Below are 20022 nucleotides of genomic sequence, written 5' to 3'. Positions count from 1 at the left end.
TAAGTCATATATTTAGGTGTATATGTATAGATGGATAGATTTTTTTTTCCCTCACACTTTTGTTACTCATACTTTTTCACTGGTTTCCAAAAGTAACTATTATTGTTTTTGATGACAGTTTTTATTTTTTATTAAAAAAATTTTTTTTAACGTTTATTTATTTTTGAGACAGAGAGACAGAGCATGAACGGGGGAGAGTCAGAGAGAGAGGGAGACACAGAATCTGAAACAGGCTCCAGGGTTTGAGCGGTCAGCACAGAGCCTGATGCGGGGCTTGAACTCACAACCATGAGATCATGACCTGAGCTGAAGTCGGACGCTTAACCAACTGAGCCACCCAGGCACCCCTGATGACAGTTTTTAAAACATTATTATAAGCTTAACAGAATGCTACAAAAATTAAAGCGTTAGCAATTATGTGGCCAAATCACCTTGTTTTACAACCACAATACATTGTGTGTGGCTTCTCTAATGTCATACATCTTGTAAGAAACTGGTTAAAACTGCCCAACAGAATGTTTTTCTGTGGGCATTTATTAGATTTCACCAAAATGTAGTAGTTGGATGAATTTCAAAACTGTATTAAATTTTATCTCCTGATAGAGGCCTGGTTATATTCTACTAATTCTGAATTTTCCCTTTTTTTTTTTTTTTTGGCAATATTATGAACTCTATTCATTTTATTTGTTTAAAAAATGGCATAGCTGGACTTCAAGTTGCTACTTTTATTGGTAGTCAGTATTTTGGTGAAGATATATCTAGGCTAGAAAAAAATTTATAAGTCTACACATTTTATTATTTTTAGGGGAAATTGGAGATAATGTATTGCTGGCCTCAGATTATCTCTTCTTATTATGGCCCAAAGTACATCCACAGCAGTATTGTGATAATTTCGTCTTGTTAAATGTATTCCTGTAGGGTGAAATAGTTAGTCTAATACAGTAACAAGATTCCTAGTCCCATATCTCTGCTCTTATTCCCTCCATTTTTTTTGTCACATTAAAACACAATTGAAGTATTTTTATTTTATGTACAATGAGTTGGCATTAAGGTAGGTTATCTTGGATATCTGCAGTTAAAGTAGGTATGTTGGATGACCCATTCAAGGAAGTTCACGTAGTCCAGCTTAATGAAGCCTGCATCCTTCACGTACTGACAGAAACACTGGCGGCACATGTTGAGGCTGTATTCACACATCAGACCATGCTGGTTTGAGCAGATACAGCAAGAACAAGAACCCTGGCCAGATTTCCTCAGTGGCTCCAGCAGAGCTGCTTGTGAACCAATTTGCACTCTCAGATGCAATGAGGCAAAATGTTGCTCTTATTCCCTTTAATGAGGAAATATTCATGGAGCCAATTTCATGGAATATATGCATTTTATGTAAGAGATCACAGTTAACAGATTTTCTCTACTGGTGTAGAAAAAACTTCTACTTCTGTTGAGGGATACTCCCATGGTTGTGAGTGGATAGTATCAATTTATTTACACGATTTACTTATACCTTCCTTGTTTTAGGAAGAATAAAGACAGCCTACAAAAATACATAAAATATATTAGCAAGGTAGAAATTAAAAGAATAAAAAACAAGAATGTAACGATAAAATGGAAGTAAGAAATGTATATCTTAATGAACTGTACATACGCACATACACACACGCATACATATGCGCGCACACACACACACACACACACACACACCCTTGTCTATAAGCATCTACATTTCAGAATGGGAAAACCCAGTTAGTTACTAAATTCTGTGTCCATTAGGTAAAAGTAATTAAGTTGATTTCCATAAAATAAAACCATTAACTATTTTTGGTTCTAGGTTCAGACAGGATTTTCTTTCAGAGAAGGATCTTCATAAAAAGAATCTTGATATAATGAGCAAATTCTTTGATATCATTTCAATATGGGAGATACATCACAATTTTCATAGATTTTCAAAAATATTTGTGTCATGTCAAGATTAATTTCAATAAAAGAAGCTCCACAGGGAGCCAGTACTTCATGGCTAGTTTGTGTTGATCTGGTTGGATCTAAGGGTAAAATTTAAATATATGGAAGAATGGATACATAATGTATTCTTCAAGCTGTCCTCCCTAACTGTTATTTCTCTCAAACAAGATTTTGATACTGATGGTATGACCATGAGTTTGAAATAATATTCTCTAACAAATACTTGGAGAATATTTACTTGAAATCAGATCAGATACACTGGTTGTAATACACCATTGATCTGACAGGAGAATGACATTCTGTTTTAAAAACTGATGAGTCTTGGGGCGCCTGGGTGGCTCAGTTGGTTGAGCGTCCAACTTCAGCTCAGGTCACGATCTCACGGTTCATGAGTTCGAGCCCCGCGTCAGGCTCTGGGCTGATGGCTCAGAGCCTGGAGCCTGCTTCCGATTCTGTGTCTCCCTCTCTCTTTGCCCCTCCCCCATTCATGCTCTGTCTCTCTCTGTCTCAAAAATAAATAAACATTAAAAAAAAATAAAAATAAAAACTGATGAGTCTTGGGGCTCCTGGGTGGCGCAGTCGGTTGGGCGTCCGACTTCAGCCAGGTCACGATCTCGCGGTCCGTGAGTTCGAGCCCCGCGTCAGGCTCTGGGCTGATGGCTCGGAGCCTGGAGCCTGTTTCCGATTCTGTGTCTCTCTCTCTCTCTGCCCCTCCCCCGTTCATGCTCTGTCTCTCTCTGTCCCAAAAATAAATAAAAAACGTTGAAAAAAAAAATTAAAAAAAAAAAAAACTGATGAGTCTTTTATCTTGGAAAATCACTTCATTAAATTTTTGGTACAGTGAAACATTTGCTAATAATTTTGTTATTTAATTTCTATAATATGCAGAAAATTGGAGATTCTTACCGTGGCTACTGTGTAAGTGAGACTGAATTAGAAAGTGTCCTAACATTTCACAAGCAGCAAACTCAGAGTGTTTGGGGGACCCGCCAATCTCCAAGTCCAGCCAAGCCAGCTACACGCTTGATGTGGAAATCTCAATATGTTCCATATGATGGAATCCCATTTGTCAATGCAGGTACTTTTTAAAAGAAATTTTTTTTAAAGGTTCAGAACACCCATGATACACTGTGAAAATGTGGTTTTCCTAAAAGTTTTCTACCAAATTTTTCACTTTGGTGGATGACAGCTGAATGTTAATTGATGAAAATGCATATTAAACTAAAAATAAAACAAATATAACCAATTATTTTTATTATAAAATTGTATTATGTTAGAATAAATAATGCTTTCTTTAGATGTATTGATAAATAGAAAATAAAAACATTAACATAGCAATTTTATTATTTTAAATATGTGTATCTGTTGAATTTTTTTTTTATGAAATTCAGATATTCTCTTCTTTCTCTTGATTTGTCTTGTGGGACAAATATGTGTTCATTTTATGTAACTCTGGACTTACTACATAGAATTTGTATGCATTCTGGAGTTACTAAACAGAATTCTAAGACTAGGATACTCAAACATCAGATGTGTTACATATGGTATTCTCAAATACCAGGCTAGTATGTATTAAAGTGGTAGAGTTTTGGTTGTTTCTTTTAAGATTTTTAAGTCATCTTTACACCCAACATAGGGCTCGAACTTACAACCCCGAGATTAAAAGTCACATGCTCTACCAACTGAGCCAGCCAGGTACCCCTGAAGTGGTAGGGTTTCAAACAATTCCCAGAGATTTATCCTAGGACTAGTCAGACTCCCAAGAACATAAAAATAAGTGATTTATTTCAGGACTATGGGAATACTGAGTCAGCTGGAGGAGTTGCAGTCTCATCCTGGACCTCTGAGGGTAAAAAAAAGATACTTAGAAGAAGATGAGATAAATGTAACCTCTTCTGCCCAGGTTTCATCACTATCTTATAAAAGAAACGCAACATTTCCCCCCTTCCTAGATCTTATCCCCATGTTAACTCTCCACAGGCAACCACCACATAAATTTGGTATGTATCTTTCCAGTCTATATTTATATACTTTGCCATACATGTTTGTCTTTATAATAATATATTATATTGTTTTGAATACTTTTAAATATTCATAAATAGTAAACTACAGACATTCTTATGTAAATTTTCACTCACACTTATTTTTTTTCCACCCTTATTTCTTGAAATCTGTACATATTGATACTTACAGATCTTAATTTAACTAATATATAACATTCCAGCATATCACCAGTAATATAAAAAATAATGCCACTAATGATCATTTAAGATGTTTCTAAGTTTTCAATATTACAAAGAATGCTGTAGTCAAATCTTGACAGTGTACATTTTCTGTTGAGAAGATGGAAATAAGATAATGGTGTATGCTTTAAAGTGGAGATGCTGAGTTGTAAAGTATGCCCTTCACAAGATTATTTCAAGTTGTTCTCTAAAGTGGCTGTACAGGTCCAAGTCTCCTCTCTAAAATTTTTTGGCCACATGTATTTCAGAATTTTTGGAATGTAGCATGATACTATTACAGAATAGTCCTAGCAAGTATTCTGTAGACACTATCACATAATCAAACACAGTAATACTTTATGGATAGTCACACTAGGAAGGATAAACAAAAGAACATAAATAGCCTTGTAAAATTCAGGTCAGGTTTTGTAGTCAAATGAGTTCCAAAAAATTTGTTTTCTGAACTTTTTCTATTTCAGAATTGTACATGAGGGAATGACGACCTGTACCAATTTTTACTTGTTTCAACAATGTATGAAAATTTCCCTTTCCTTCATTCACTTTATGACTTAGCATTGTGGACTTTAAAAATCTTTATATATTCTGGAAATTTTCTCATATATATACACACACATATATATAGATATATATATGTATAGATAGATATATATAACATATATAACAATATATGAAATCCCATGATTCCATGTAGTCATCATCTAGCTTCAACAACACTTAGCATACGGTCAATCTTGTCTCATTTATATCCCCCTTCTTCATTCCTACCTCCAAGATGATTTTCCAGCAAATTCCAGATATCCCATTGTTTTATGTGTAATTACTAAAGTATATATTATATGCTAAAGTATATATCTCTAAAAGATAAGGACTCTTTATACACATGCATATGTTAAGTGAAGTTACATTATTAACACTTTAAAAGAATTAACTAATTTCTTAGTGTCATAGAATGTCCAAAGTTCACATTTCTTTACTTATCTAAGAATTCTTTTTCTGTAGGTTTGTTCAAATTCACTTCCAGAGTTCACAGATCACATTTGTGTTAATTTATCTCTTAAATTTTTCATCTAAAAATTTATTTTCTCTTTTCCCCCAGGTAGTTTGTCCTGTAGAGTTTGCCATATTCTGAGTTTTGCTGATCCCATCTCTGTGATGTAGTTTAGCATGTTTTTTTTTTTTTAAATCTCCTCTATTTCCAGTGAACTATTAGATCTAGAGGCTTGATTAAATGAGGATTTAATCTCCATTAAAGTATTGTACAAAAATGCTTCATAGGTGTGCTGTGTACTTCTTATTGCTACCTATGTGCAACACCTTTTTGTGATGTTAAGATTGATCAGTGGGTTCAGTTATTTTAGAGTATTGTTAAAATTTTTTTTTGCCAATCCAAAGAGTGTGAGATGGTATTTTACTATTGCTTTAATTTGCATTTCCATATTTAGTAATAAAGTTGAACATCTTTTTATTTGTTCATTTAATATCTTATTTTTTTCTTTTTGAATTACCTATTAATAGTCTGTCCATTATTCTGTTTGGTTCTTTATTTTTATTTTTTAAAAATTTTTTAGTATTATTGACAGAGAGAGAGAGAGAGAGACAGAGCATGAGTGGGGGAGGGCAGAGAGAGAGGGAGACACAGAATCTGAAACAGGCTCTAGGCTCTGAGCTGTCAGCACAGAGCCCGACGTGGGGCTCAAACTCACTGACAGCAAGATCATGACCTGAGCCGAAGTCGGACGCTCAACCGACTGAGCCACCCAGGCACCCCTGGTTCTTTAGTTTTAAAGCTTATTTGTAGTTCTTTATATTCTGCATATTCTTTGTTATATGTGTTGTAAAATACTGTTTTTTAAACTTTTTTACCTTTATGGTGTCTTTTAAATTAAAAAATTTTAATTTTTAATTCATGTCAGCTTTATCAACAGTTTTATTTATGACTGGTGTTTTTTATTTTAAATTTGAAAAGTTTTCTGTGCTCTGCTATACTCTACATGGAACTGGATATTTGACTTAAAGTCATAAACTTTATAGTTTTCACATCCACTTATTTTTATTCTTTTGCTATGTAACAAATTACCCAAAACCTGATGGCTGAAAACAACAAACATTTATCTCATTGTTCCTTTGGGTCAGGAATCCAAGAGCTGCTTAGCAAGGTAGTTCTGCCTCAGGTTCTGTCACAAGACTGCTTGCTATTAAGGTGTTGGTTGGAGCTGCAGTCGTCTCACCACTTGGCTGGGGCAGAATGTGCTTTCAAGCTCGCTCATGTGGCTTATTCCTTGCCACATGGGTGTCTCCACAGAGCTGCCTCACCACAGACAGCTGATTTTGCCCAGAGAGAGCAATCCAAGCAAGAGCAAAAGAGTACCCAGGATGGAAGTCACAGTCTTTTTATAACCTAGTATCAAAAATAGCATCTTGTCACTTCTGCCATGTTCATTAGAAGTAAGTTAATAAGTCTAGCCCATGCTCAAGGGGAGGGAATTACACAAGGACATGAGTACTAGGAAAATAGGGATCATTGGGGGCCATATTATAGGCTGGTTATTACATTATTGTAGTCCCCCCTTATCCGCAGTTTCACTTTCCAAGGTTTCAGTTGCCTGTTCTCAACCTCAGTCTGGAAGCAGATGATCCTCCTGACGTTTTGTCAGAAGGTCAGTAGTAGCCTAATGCTACATCACAATGCCTACGTCATTCACCTCACTGCATCTCATCACATAGGCATTTTATCATCTCACATCATCACAAGAAGAAGAAGGGTGAGTACAGTACGATAAATTATTTTGAGAGAGAAACCCCATTCATATAACTTTTATGACAGTATATTGTTATAATTGTTCTATTTTATTATTGTAATCTCTTACTGTGCCTTAGGTTATTAATTAAACTTTATCATAGGCATATATGTATAGGAAAAAGCATAGTTTATATAGGGTTTAGTACTGTCCATCATTTCAGGCATTCACTGTGGGTCTTGGAACATATCCCCCGCAGATAAGGGGGGACTACTGTATTCTAATAGTACAAATAGAAATAAGGAAATAAATAGTTATAAAATGAAATAAAACTTTAAATGACAATATTTACTAACAAATGTACCTTTTACTAATTTCTACTTATAAGGTGGCAAATTTTATTATTAAAAATTATATGTATGTAAATATCAGTTAACATTCAGTAAATGTGGTATTATCAAATTTCTTTACCATAATGTACATTTGGTAAATATTACAATAAACTCTTAAATTTGTATGTTTATACATCTTAGTAAGACTTACTGATGTTTTCTTTCCTTAAAGTTGCATAATCGAAAGTGTAAATTTTGATATTGCCACCACTAAGTTATTTTTATTCTAGTGTCCAGAACAGATGGATACTTCAATTAATATCAATAGTTGGTTTTGGCCTACAGGGAGTAGAGCTGTGGTAATGGAGTGTCAGTATGGGCCAAGGAGAAAAGGTTTCCAGTTTAAAAAAATCAGTGAACAGGAAAGCAGGTCTTGTCAGCTCTACAAAGCCACTTGTCCAGCCCGGTAAGCTTTATTTTTTTTTATTTCCTTTTTTTAAATATTTAATTTTTAATAGCTAATAGACACATTTCTATTAAGTTTAAACAGTGCCAAAAAGTACACAGTGAAACCTAAGTTTCCTTTTATCTTTAACCCTATGTCTCTTTTTAAGGCAACAACTCTTAACAGTTTCTTGTGTAACCCTCCAAAGATATTCTGTGTATATGCATACATATATATGCTCCTTTACACTCAAAAATGTTGAAATCTCAGTAAAACTTATAATATTTTCTTTCCTTAAAGTTAGGTAGTTGTGTACATTCTTTCCTGCTGTGAATTCACATTGCTTTATTTCCATTCTGAATACCTATTATGGTTATTTACTGCACAACTATTTTGCCTCATACTAGTGTGGATGCAATGACATATACTACTCTATGCTTTGTTTTTGTTATTTCATTCCCAGTGTGTCTCAAAGCTGCCTCCATATTTGTACATAAAAACGAACTGATTCCTTCCTTTTATTTATTTATTTTAATTTTTTTTAATGTTTATTTATTTATTTAATTTTTTTTTAACGTTTATTTATTTTTGAGACAGAGAGAGACAGAGCATGAACAGGGGAGGGGCAGAGAGAGAGGGAGACACAGAATCAGAAGCAGGCTCCAGGCTCTGAGCCATCAGCCCAGAGCCCGACGCGGGGCTCGAACTCACGGACCGCGAGATCGTGACCTGAGTTGAAGTCGGACGCTCAACTGACTGAGCCACCCAGGCACCCCATTGTTTATTTATTTTTGAGACACAGAGAGACAGAGCATGAACGGGGGAGGGTCAGAGAGAGAGGGAGACACAGAATCAGAAGCAGGCTCCAGGCTCTGAGCTGTCAGCACAGAGCCCGACGTGGGGCTTGAACTCATGGACCGTGAGATCATGACCTAAGCCGAAGTCGGACACTTAACCGACGAGCCACCCAGGCACCCCATTATTTATTTATTTTAAAAATTGAAATACAACTGACAGATACCATTATGTTAGTTTCATGATTCTTTCAGTAGCCATACAATATTACATTTATGGATGAATTGTCATTTACAAAATTAGTCCTCTGATGATGGACATGTAAGCTCTGAAAAGTATTCTTTATTATTGTATATAAAACTGCAGTATAACATTATGCCTGTTTGTATACTTGTGCAAGAATACCAGTAGAATAAATTTCTTGAAATGAAATTGCTAGAGCAAAGGTTATATTCTTTTAAATGTTGACAGGTATTGTAAAGAAAGTTGTTCTTTAGAGAAATTTTACGAATTACATTCATACCAGCAATGTACAAAATCAACACAGTACGTTTTAAATAGAATAGGACTACAGACTGGCCATTGCTCTGGGTGAGAGTGAAAAATTTGAAGCAATAAAAGGTTTTTATTATGTTCTTTTCTAATATTTCTTTTTCAGACATTGAAATTTTTAAATTATCAAATAAATAAAATTTAAAAAGATAACATATAAAGGCAGGGTTTAGTTGATCTTTGGAACATTTTATTTCGTTATCACATGTCATACACAAACCTCTGCATTCTCAAGAAATTTTTAAAGCCAGTTCAGAAGACTTTTCATATTTAATCTGATAATGTTAACTTTAGGCAATATTTAAACCTGACTGTGAAACAAAACTTTCAACTGCTTTTAAATATAAGCAATATAAAATCTCAGGTATAACTTAAGGGAAAATCTCTGTGTATAAAGAAATAATTTTATTCTCTGTCATTCTACAAGTACTTTTTCGGTATCTACTCCATGCTCAGCAATACATTGGGAAGGAAGGAGACTGAAAGAGTCTTAAGATTTCGCTTACTCTTGGGAAACTTAAAATATTGTTGGGGTACCTCAGGAAACAGAAAACTGTGGGAGGGGCACAGGGGTGGCTCAGGTGGTTAAGTGTCCGACTTCGGCTCAGGTCACTATTTCATGAGTTGGAGCCCTACATCGGGCTCTATGCTAACAGCTCAGAGCCTAGAGCCAGCTTCATATTGTGTCTCCCTCTCTCTCTGCCCCTCCCCCACTCACACTCTGTCCCTCTCTCTCAAAATTAAATAAACATTAAAACAAAACAAAAAAACTATTGGAGAACATAATAGTATAGTATATAGTACCAAATGTGTCAGTTAGCTAACTCATCAGAGAAGAAATATATCCATGCAAACTCATTAGCAGGAAAAGTACAAATTAACCTGGATGCTGAAGTTTAGATTGAATTTGGGTAGGTAGGTAGAGAATTAGAGAGAAGATAATTGTTTGTAGACCAGGAGCATTCTATAAATAAAGATATGGTGTGATTGTATTTTTGGTATCAGAGAAGGAACATTGAAATGATAAACTTCACAGAAAAAGCAATTTTATGTTTGAAGTACTTGAAAGATTAGGTGAATAAGGTAGAGTCATATGGAATGCCTTGAATGCTGCCAAGACATATGTACTTGATTAAAGAGCAGATAAATTCTTCAACAGAGAACTACAAATGTGAGCAATTATTGTAGCATTGATATATCAAGTAGGTTTAAGGAACAAGGCCCAGAGGCCCAGAAGGAAGCTATTAAAATAATCCAGGCATGAGTTTTTGTTTTATTTTTATGCTTAAGATCTATTTATTATTTATTTTTACAAGTAGCAAAGTCCCTCCATTTTTTCTAGCTTAATATACATGGATATAAAAAGCTACTGATTTTACCCTGCCTCCCACCCTGACAGAATGGGGTAAGAGGAGGTTGTGAGCTCAGAGCAGCCTCTTGATGCCAAGGTAGTTCCTTTTTACCTCAGACTTGAACTCTGGTGCTCTAATCAGTTATCCTTTTGCTGATTTCTTTTCAGTTTAAGAAAATCTGTGAGTTTGTGAGCATTCTCCCCAGTATTCGGGTCTACAAAGTCCTTGGGAAGTTGGTTACTCAGATAGGGACTGGGTTGAACTGTTACTTCACTATTTGTGCTGCTGAAAGCTGGAGAATCCTGCTCCAGGGCATCTCTTTCACTAAAATCACCTTTTAAGTTTCTCCCAGATATCAGCTCTTCCCAAGTAAACAGCAGTGAATCAGTTAACTTCACCAAATGGATTAAAATCAATCAGCTACACCTTCCCACTGCTGTTTCTAGATACATCCAACGCGAAGTCTTCATTTAAGAATTTATACTGTGTTTCTTGGAAAACTCTTGTATGCACCTGCAAATCTTTTCCTTTTGTTTAGAAATATGATCATAGTATTGTGTATAGTCCCTTTGAAAAATACCAGTAAGCTTGTTTTCCTTAACAAAACATCAGAACTCAGCCCCAGAAATTAATTCACACCATTGTTGAAGAACAAGTTCATATTCTGTACGAGGATCTGGAGAATCATCAGTGCAATGAATAAATGGTTGAGTGAAGTCAAGAATGATGAAATCAGAACTCTTGAACAATGGAAAGTTGTCACTGAATGTTTTACATTTCAGAGAACTGTTCATTGCTATCCAGTTTGCATCCCTTGGAGCACTCCAGTTAAGCCTAGGAAATACACTGCCTCCACCCCCCCCCCCCCCCCCCCCCCCACCCTTAACCCTGGGGAATCCATAGCTTCATGGACTTTAGTGGTAAACTTGGGAAATCCTGGTGCCATAAGCATAGCCATGTTCTCATCATCCGACCACTACATTTCTTCTGCCTCATCATCACTGGCTGAGAATGTGTTGGCGGATCTTCTCTTCCTGAAACCACCAGAGTTCCATCATGGAGTAAATAATCCTTCACATTCTGAGGAAGTGGAAGAAGACACACTTGATGGTAAGGCTTCAGAACAGTGGATACCACATGGAGAAATGCCCCGTATTCATCCTCCAGCTGCTGCTGCCGCCACCACCCCCACCTCTCCCAGCACCCTCCTGGAACTCCCAGGCAGGAGTTTTTTATGGCTTTCAGAAGAATTGAGAAGAGGGAAATCCAGAAACAAAATTACTATCCATAAATATTCAGATACTTTTACTGACATCATGAGTATTGTTCATTTGCTAAGTATTATGCACTGAAATATGGCTTATTTTTCAACATAATCTTCTGAATGCTTTTTAATTTAATTTAATTTTTTAAAAGTTTAATACTTAAACCTTTGCTTGATAAGTTAGATTTTCTTAAGATTATAATATAATGAAACAAATTCTTTTTTTTATAAAAAGGATTTACATTAAAAAGGTACAGAAGTTTCCTGAATATAGAGTTCCTACAGACCCAAAAATTGACAAGAAAATAATCCGAATGGAGCAGGAAAAAGCCTTTAACATGCTAAAGAAGAATTTGGTAGATGCTGGTGGTGTTCTTAGGTATGACATTTATATCATTTTTTTAATTTTTACAAATTAGCTCCATTTACAAGATTTTTTTGCTGTAAGAGAAACTATAATTATGTTTTCTAATTATTTCATTAAGAAAAGGTTTTTATAAGGGACATTTCTCACTAGTGATTTCCTAGGTATTAAAGCAGTTTGTTGCTGTATAAGCCATTGAGTTTATCAACCAAATGTTTGGATAATGCTGACCAAAGAATTGCATATACCATATGGAAGTTTTCCCCCAAAATGACAAATACAGGTTTAATAACACATATCATTATGTATTTCACACTTTGTTTCTGACACTTCATTGGAACCGAACTTGCAGTCACCTGTATGTATTTTTTTTTACCCATCTTTGATTATCTATGACAGCCAGAAATTAATTCTAAGCCCTACATATAATTCCATTTTGTACTTATTGGGCTTCAGGTTTTATATAAGAAGAAATATTAGCCTTCCTTCTTTCCTTCATATTCAGTCTAGGTGAAGAATTTACAGTAATGCAATGGGATTAAATATACGGAATATAGTTTTTGTGTGAACTTTAGAAAAACTTTCAGATGTATAGAAAATGAGTAGTCAATAATTAGATCATCCAGGTTAGAGAACATTGCATATAATTTTTAAGTAGGCTCCATTTCATGCAATATCAATCATTGCAAGCACTTTGTACAAAAGTATCAATTAAAACAGTATCCTACCAGATCATTTCATTTTCCTAGCATCTGTTTTTTGGGCACTGCACTGCTGTATGGAAGATCTGTATTCATCTTCTAGTTAATTCTCTTGCTCATTGGGGCAATTGGAGATGGGGTGCTGTTAGAGGCAGTTTATTGAGTTCCTGTCAGAGAAGATTCTCCCACATAACTCAATAGGCACTGAATTATAGCCACTCTTTGTTTAGACAGATTATAGGTGGAACACAGAAGTTATAATTTGGGGACAAAATTGGAAAATGGGAAAATACACAATTTAAAAGATGATGACTTTAGGGGTGCCTGGCTGCTCTGTCAGTTGAGTGTCTGACTTTGGCTCAGTTTATGATCTCACAGTTTGTGGGTTTGAGTCCACATGGGGCTCTCTGCTGTTAGCAAAGAACTCACTTTGGATCCTCTGTCCCCCTCTGTCTTTGCCCCTCCCTCACTTGTTCTCTTTTTCTCAAAATAAATACACACACTTTAAATGCACAAATAAATAAAAGATGATGACTTTAAAAGTCTTGTTATTTTGAGGTAAAATTTACTTAACATGAAAATTTTTTTATCATGTTTCAGAGCTGGCTTTTTTTTTTTTAATTTATTTTTTAAATTTACATCCAAGTTAGTTAGCATATAGTGCAACAATGATTTCAGGAGTAGATTCCTTAATGTCCCTTACCCATTTAGCCCATCCCCACTCCTACAACCGCTCCAGTAACCCTCTGTTCTCCATATTTAAGAGTCTCTTACATTTTGTCCCCCTCCCTGTTTTTATATTATTTTTGCTTCCCTTCCCTTAGTTCATCTGTTTTGTATCTTAAAGTCCTCATATGAGTGAAGTCATATATTTGTCTTTCTCTAATTTCGCTTAGCATAATGCCCTCCAGTTCCATCCAGTAGTTGCAAATGGCAAGATTTCATTCTTTTTGATTGCTGAGTAATACTCCATTGTATATATATATACCACATCTTCTTTATCCATCCATGGACATTTGGTCTCTTTCCATACTTTGGCTACTGATAGCGCTGCTATAAACATTGGGGTGCATGTGTCCCTTCGAAACAGCATACTGGTATCCCTTGGATAAATACCTAGTAGTGAAATTGCTGGGTTATAGGGTAGTTCTATTTTTAATTTTTTGAGGAAACTCCATACTGTTTTCTAGACTGGCCGCACCAGTTTGCATTCCCACCAGCAGTGCAAAACAGATCCTCTTCTTCCACATCCTCACCAACATCTGTTGTTGCCTGAGCGGTTAATGTTAGCCATTGTGGTTTTGAGTTGTATTTCCCTGATGATGAGTGATGTTGAGCATTTTTTCATGTGTTGGTTGGCTATCTGATGTCTTCTTTGGAGAAGTGTCTATCCATGTCTTTTGCCCATTTCTTGACTGGATTGTTTTTTGGGTGTTGAATTTGATAGGTTCTTTATAGATTTTGGATACTAACCCTTTATCTGATATGTCGTTTGCAAATATCTTCTCCCATTCCGTCAGTTGCCTTTTAGTTTTGTTGTTTCCTTTGCTGTGCAGAAGCTTTTTATCTTGATGAGGTCCCAGCAGTTCATTTTTGCTTTGGTTTCCCTTGCCTTCGGAGACATGTCAAGTAAGATGTTGCTGTAGCTGAGGTCAAAGAAGTTGCTGCCTCTTTTCTCCTTTAACGTTTTGATGATTTCCTGTCTAACATTTAGGTCTTTCATCCATTTTGAATTTATTTTTGTGTATGGTGTATGAAAGTTGTCCAGTTTCATTCTTCTACATGTCGCTGTCCAGTTTTTCCAGCACCACTTGCTAAAGAGACTATCTTTATTCCATTGGATATTCTTTCCTGCTTTGTCAAAGATTAGTTGGCCATACGTTTGTGGGTCCATTTCTGGGTTCTCTATTCTGTTCCATTGATCTGAGTGTCTGTTTTTGTGCCAGTACCATACTGTCTTGATGATTACAGCTTTGTAATACAGCTTGAATTCTGGAACATGAAATTTAAAATACGATTTTCATATATATTTAACTCCTATACCCCTCCTTAACTTTAGGGCCAGAGTAAAAGTCTATAAAGGTTCATAAAGATTTTTATTTAATTGAGTATAGAACCAACTTAGAACAAGCAGAGGACATTTTAAGATTTATTTATTAGTTTTAAATTGCTAATTATATTCATTTAATATATAATCTTTTCTTAAAAGGTTATTCTTTTTCTTGATGAGGTTTAACATAAGTAACTATGATTCGTGCCTTTGTTTAATAGCATAATTTTAAATATTTCCACTTCTCAGATGGTATGTACAGTTACCTACAAAGCAAGCTCATCAGTATCACGAGTTAGAAACTTCCTGCCTTGCTTTGTCACCTTCCCCTTTTCCTGTGCCTTCTCTTGAAGAAGAGGAAACTGCAATTAGGGATGAAAATTGCGCATTACCCTCACGTCTACATCCTCAAGTAGCACATAAGATTCAAGAATTAGTGTCACAAGGAATAGAACAAGTGTATGCAGTAAGGAAACAGCTAAGGTATGGTAAAAACAAATTGTTCTTTTACATTTTTCATTTTTGTTTGTTGGTTTAAATAATACACTTACCAGGGTGCCTGGGTGGCTCAGTTCGTTAAATGTCCAACTCTTGATTTCAGCTCAGGTCATGATCTCACAGTCGTGGGATTGAGCCCTGCATTGGTCTCTGCATTGAGTGTGGAGCCTGCTTAGGATTCTCTCTCCCTCTCTCTCTCTCTCTCTGTCCCTCTCCCACATGCATGCATGCATGCTTTCTCTCTCTCTCAAAATAAATAAACATTAAAAAAGTAAAAAAATAATAACACTTTTATTATCATAGACATTTTCCAGGATGTATGCTATCAGAGTAGATAAAGATTATAATTTATTAATTTATTAAAATAATCTTATTATGAACTGATCATTTTGTAGCAGATCTTTGGCAAGCCATGAGTAATGATTCAAATTACTCATTTAAAATATTCCATAATCAGATTTAACAAATTGGACTATTTCTGAATGATATATAAATTGAATTATGTAATAAATACCTTTAAAAAGAACCTTTGTAGAACCAAAGATTTTAAAACCTAGGCCAAGATACTTATTTAAGCTATTTGAAATGCAATTAAATTGTATTACAACAAAAGAACATGGATAGTTCTTTTTTTTTTTTTTACTAGAAAGCTTTTTATTAACGGAAGTTATAAAGCAATATTCATTTAAGTACATAGATCTTTGTATGATGAAATTATATGTAGCACTCTGGTCCAATGTTATTGATACTCAAGATACAATAATTATTGTGTGGCGCTTACTATGTATGTAACAGATATTGTATGCACTTTATATGCACGATCTCACTTATTCCTGCAACTCTATAAAGTTGATATATTTACCTCCATTCTTCACATGAGAAAATGGACACTATGAGTGGTTAAATAATTGGCTTAAGAGGTAGAGGCAGAACTGAAATCTAGATCTAATTCTACAGCCTGTGCTCTTTACCATGATTTCTGATATTTATTCCTGGCCTTATTCCTACTAGTTATAGTGTAGTTATAACTAGTTACAGTAGTCTGATCTGAACAACACAGTGAGTATTTCCTAGGATTATTTCTTAATTAATATATGATTTTTCCTATTTAACAACTTTATTAGACATTTATATTCATTTTCATTGGGGCATTGTTAGAATAGACCCCAAATTTGGTAAAACCATACATTATTTACTAAACTTGAATCTTAAGAACAGAGGTATAATACAGCTCTGCAGTATGGTCTATAGAATGTAATGCACGAAGCATATAAATACTGCACTTTATCATTTCTTTTTTTTTCCATTTTATTTATTTTTTTAATTTACATCCAAGTTAGTTAGCATATAGTGCAATAATGATTTCAGGAGTAAATTTCTTAATGCCCCTTACCCATTTAGCCCATCCCCCCCTCCCACAACCCCTCCAGTAACCCTCTGTTTGTTCTCCATATTTAAGAGTCTCTTATGTTTTGTCCCCCTCTCTGTTTTTATATTATTTTTGCTTCCTTTCCTTTGTGTTCATCTGTTTTGTATCTTAATGGACTTTATCATTTCTTTTATGTATTTGTATACATTTATATGTCAGTGATGTCTTCTATTTCTATACTGTCTTTTATCTACTTATAAAATTGGAGCAGATCACATTTTATATAGTAAGTGATGCCTTTTGGCAACAGTGTAAGGTGATGTAGGCCCAAGCTTTCTTACTTACTGGCTAGATGTATAGCTTTGGCAAATTATTTAATGTCAGCAGCCCTCAGTTCCCTCATCTGTAAAGTGAGAATGATAATTGCACTTTCTTCACAGGATTATAGTAAGCATTAATGGAGATCCTTGATGTCAAATGTTTAGTACACTGCTTGACATCATTAACATTCAAAACATATTATGCCTAAACTGAAAATAGTGATTCTTTTAAAAATTCATAAAAATGTCAAAAAGCTCACTCTAAGATACGTAGGTGTTTAATGAAAATACTACATTTTTTTAATCCATATGATTTCTTTGATTTAATGTATGAAAAAATTTAAACTGGAAAAATAATAAATTCTAAAGCTATAAACCATGCTTTACAGAAGTTTATGCTAAAGAAGAACTTTTTCTCATTTTATCTGAAGTATATTGCTAGATTATTTATGTTTTTATTTTGTTTTATGCTCTCCACAGAAAATTTGTGGAAAGAGAACTATTTAAACCTGATGAGGTGCCTGAAAGACATAACTTATCCTTTTTTCCAACTGTAAATGATATTAAAAATCACATCCATGAGGTACAGAAAGCCTTGAGAAATGGAGATAATGTGTATAACTCAGATATTATTCCAGCAACGGTATGATTACAACTGTAATTCTTTGTTTTATTATAGAATCTTTCTCTATTTCTTTGGCCTTATAGTGGTTGTTGTTAATAGGCCATATAAATGATTGTGATGAAAGAAAAAAAAAGTCTCTTAAAATGTAAACACTGTGAACCCTCAGATGATGATTTGACTGAAATTTGTATATTACTGTCACAAGAAGAAATATCAGTGAATAGCCATCTCTGACTATAATAACAATAGTAATCTTCATTTAAAAATCAACATTATTTTATCTCTGTATAAAGTGTATCTTATTCATCTAACAGATATTTATTGAGTATATACTGTGTATATCTCCCTCTCTTTTTAAATAGGTTGACAACTTTCAGTACAATAGTTCAGACTTGAATACACAGCATTTTTGTATCTACAAAGGGATGATATTGGTTTTGTATGCCATCTACGGATATCAGTTTTACATCAACTGTGATGCTTTAATTACCCCTGAATATTGGTCATTTCTATGAAAATTTTGCTTACTCTGAAGGGAATAATATAATTACTCAAAAACTAATTATAGTACAGACAGTAATTATGGCATTAAAATCCTAGTAGCAATACCTTTTGCTCTCCATGTTTTTACTATCCAAATTATGTCTTCTTAACTGAATAGATTCAGATTTTAAGCTAGTCCTACTATTCTTTTCCATCCAAAACTCTCTTGATTATTCACTGTCCAAAGTTCAGGAAGTAAAATGGATTTGTTTAGTGATGATCTTTGCCATCTCTGCTTGCTATCCAAATTTTTGCTATCTGAACTTGGGAAGCTTATGTATTTGGATGGTGAAGTATACTTGTGCTTTAAGAATATAAACAAGTGAAGAGAGTAATCACTGAATAAAACACAATTGTACTGTCATTGAATAAAATATGACAGTTGTATTGATGTTTTAAAATATTTTGCAATATAAATTCTTTATTGTTTTTACTGAAATAAATGTTTCCATTTCAGCTTCAGTGGACTACAGATAATGGGCATATTCTCAGAGAGACTGTGACAGTTACATTTGCAGAAGGTATGTTATCCTGAATATCTTTAAAATATAAAATCAGTGTCAAAACTGGAAGATACTTATTTTTTTCAATTTTTAAAAAATATGTATTTTGAGAGAGAGAGAGAGGGAGGGACAGAGGGAGGGAGCAGGAGAGCAGGAGAGCATGAGAGGGGGAGGGGCAGACAGAAGGAAAGAAAGTATCCGAAGCAGGCTCTGCACTGTCAGCACAGAGCCAGACATGGGGCTTGAACCCACAAACTATGAGATCATGACCTAAGACAAAATCAAGAGTCAGACATTTAACTGACTAAGCCACCCAGGTGCCCCAAAACTGGAAGACATTTAAGGTATTATCTCATCTAATCAAATTTTATGGATGAGGAAACCATGGCCAAAAGAGACAAGAGCAACTATGTTAGGTTTTGTCAAAATAATTCCAGCTGCTTAAACTTCTTCATGTGTATTATTCAGCCATAAAAAAGGATGAGCTGTTGCCTTCTGTGACAACATGGATGGACCTAGAGGGTATTATGCTAAGTAAAATAAATCAGACTGAGAAGGACAAATACCATATGATTTCCCTCATATGTGGGATCTAAAACCAAAACAACTGAATAAACAAAAAGCAGAATCAGACTTCAAATACGGAGAACAAACTGATAGTTGCCAGAAGGAAGGGATGGTAAGGTAATGGGCAAAATGGGTGAGGAGGAGTGGGAGATACAGGCTTCTAGTTATGGAATAAATAAGTCATGGGAATAAAAGGCACAGCATAGGGAATATAGTCAATAATGTTGTAATAGTGTTGTATGATAGCTACACTTGTGAGCATAACATAACATATAAAGAAGTTGAATCACTGTGTTATACACCTGGAACTAATGTAACATCGTGTGTCAACTATACCAAAACAAATTGAAAATAAAAAATAAAGGATGCCTGGCTGGCTTAGTTGGAAGAGCATGTGACTCTTGATCACGGGGTTGTGAGTTTGAGCCCCACATTGGGTGTAGAGATTAAAAAATATGTATATAAATAAACTTTAAAAAATAAAAAATTTTATTCTTTATGATTAAAATTTTGAGGCTGACTACTAGTACAGTTTACTCTAAAGTTAGGCTAATTCCAGTAGTAATAACCCTAAGGTACCTTGATCAGGAAGCTATTGTCCATTTTGTATGGTTTGTTTTTTCTCATATGTGTACTCTTATACTCTCTTACTCGTCCAGATTTATTTCACCTTTTTTTTCCCCTTCTGAAAACATGTTTTCTCCACTTCTATATGGCAAACTTCTCTCACCAATGAAATCAATCTCTTTGGCTTTAAGTGTTCTCTTAACTTCACCCCTGTATAAAGTTAGACATTCACTCT

At 34.7% G+C, this 20022-nt stretch overlaps 1 protein-coding gene, 1 non-coding gene and 2 pseudogenes across 14 annotated transcripts in view; 1 reads left to right on the top strand and 3 right to left on the bottom strand.

The window, feature by feature from the left end:
- CARF (calcium responsive transcription factor) overlaps positions 1-20022 on the top strand; it is an 82999-nt gene that overhangs the window by 27926 nt on the left and 35051 nt on the right. For 11 of the 13 annotated variants that reach the window (XM_049615140.1, XM_049615147.1, XM_049615146.1 and 8 more), the window contains 6 exons: positions 2848-3037; positions 7618-7738; positions 11916-12059; positions 15045-15278; positions 17463-17625; positions 18608-18671. In XM_049615140.1, coding sequence (XP_049471097.1) covers positions 2848-3037; positions 7618-7738; positions 11916-12059; positions 15045-15278; positions 17463-17625; positions 18608-18671 — 916 coding nt within the window. Of the gene's footprint in view, positions 1-2847; positions 3038-6887; positions 6965-7617; positions 7739-11235; positions 11527-11915; positions 12060-15044; positions 15279-17462; positions 17626-18607; positions 18672-20022 lie in introns of those variants that run through there. The other 2 variants (XM_049615150.1, XM_049615151.1) reach the window with 2 other exon arrangements.
- LOC125910890 (40S ribosomal protein S29-like) lies at positions 138-1458 on the bottom strand (annotated as a pseudogene).
- On the bottom strand, positions 3584-3656 carry TRNAK-UUU (transfer RNA lysine (anticodon UUU)). Its single transcript has one exon. It is a non-coding gene; the product is annotated as a tRNA-Lys (tRNA).
- On the bottom strand, positions 10351-11576 carry LOC125910889 (cell division cycle protein 123 homolog; annotated as a pseudogene).

This window comes from Panthera uncia (genome assembly GCF_023721935.1).
Source record: "Panthera uncia isolate 11264 chromosome C1 unlocalized genomic scaffold, Puncia_PCG_1.0 HiC_scaffold_3, whole genome shotgun sequence".
Lineage (NCBI taxonomy): Eukaryota > Metazoa > Chordata > Mammalia > Carnivora > Felidae > Panthera > Panthera uncia.
Note: the sequence above shows the minus strand (reverse complement) of the source record. Positions and strands in the feature narration are given on the sequence as shown.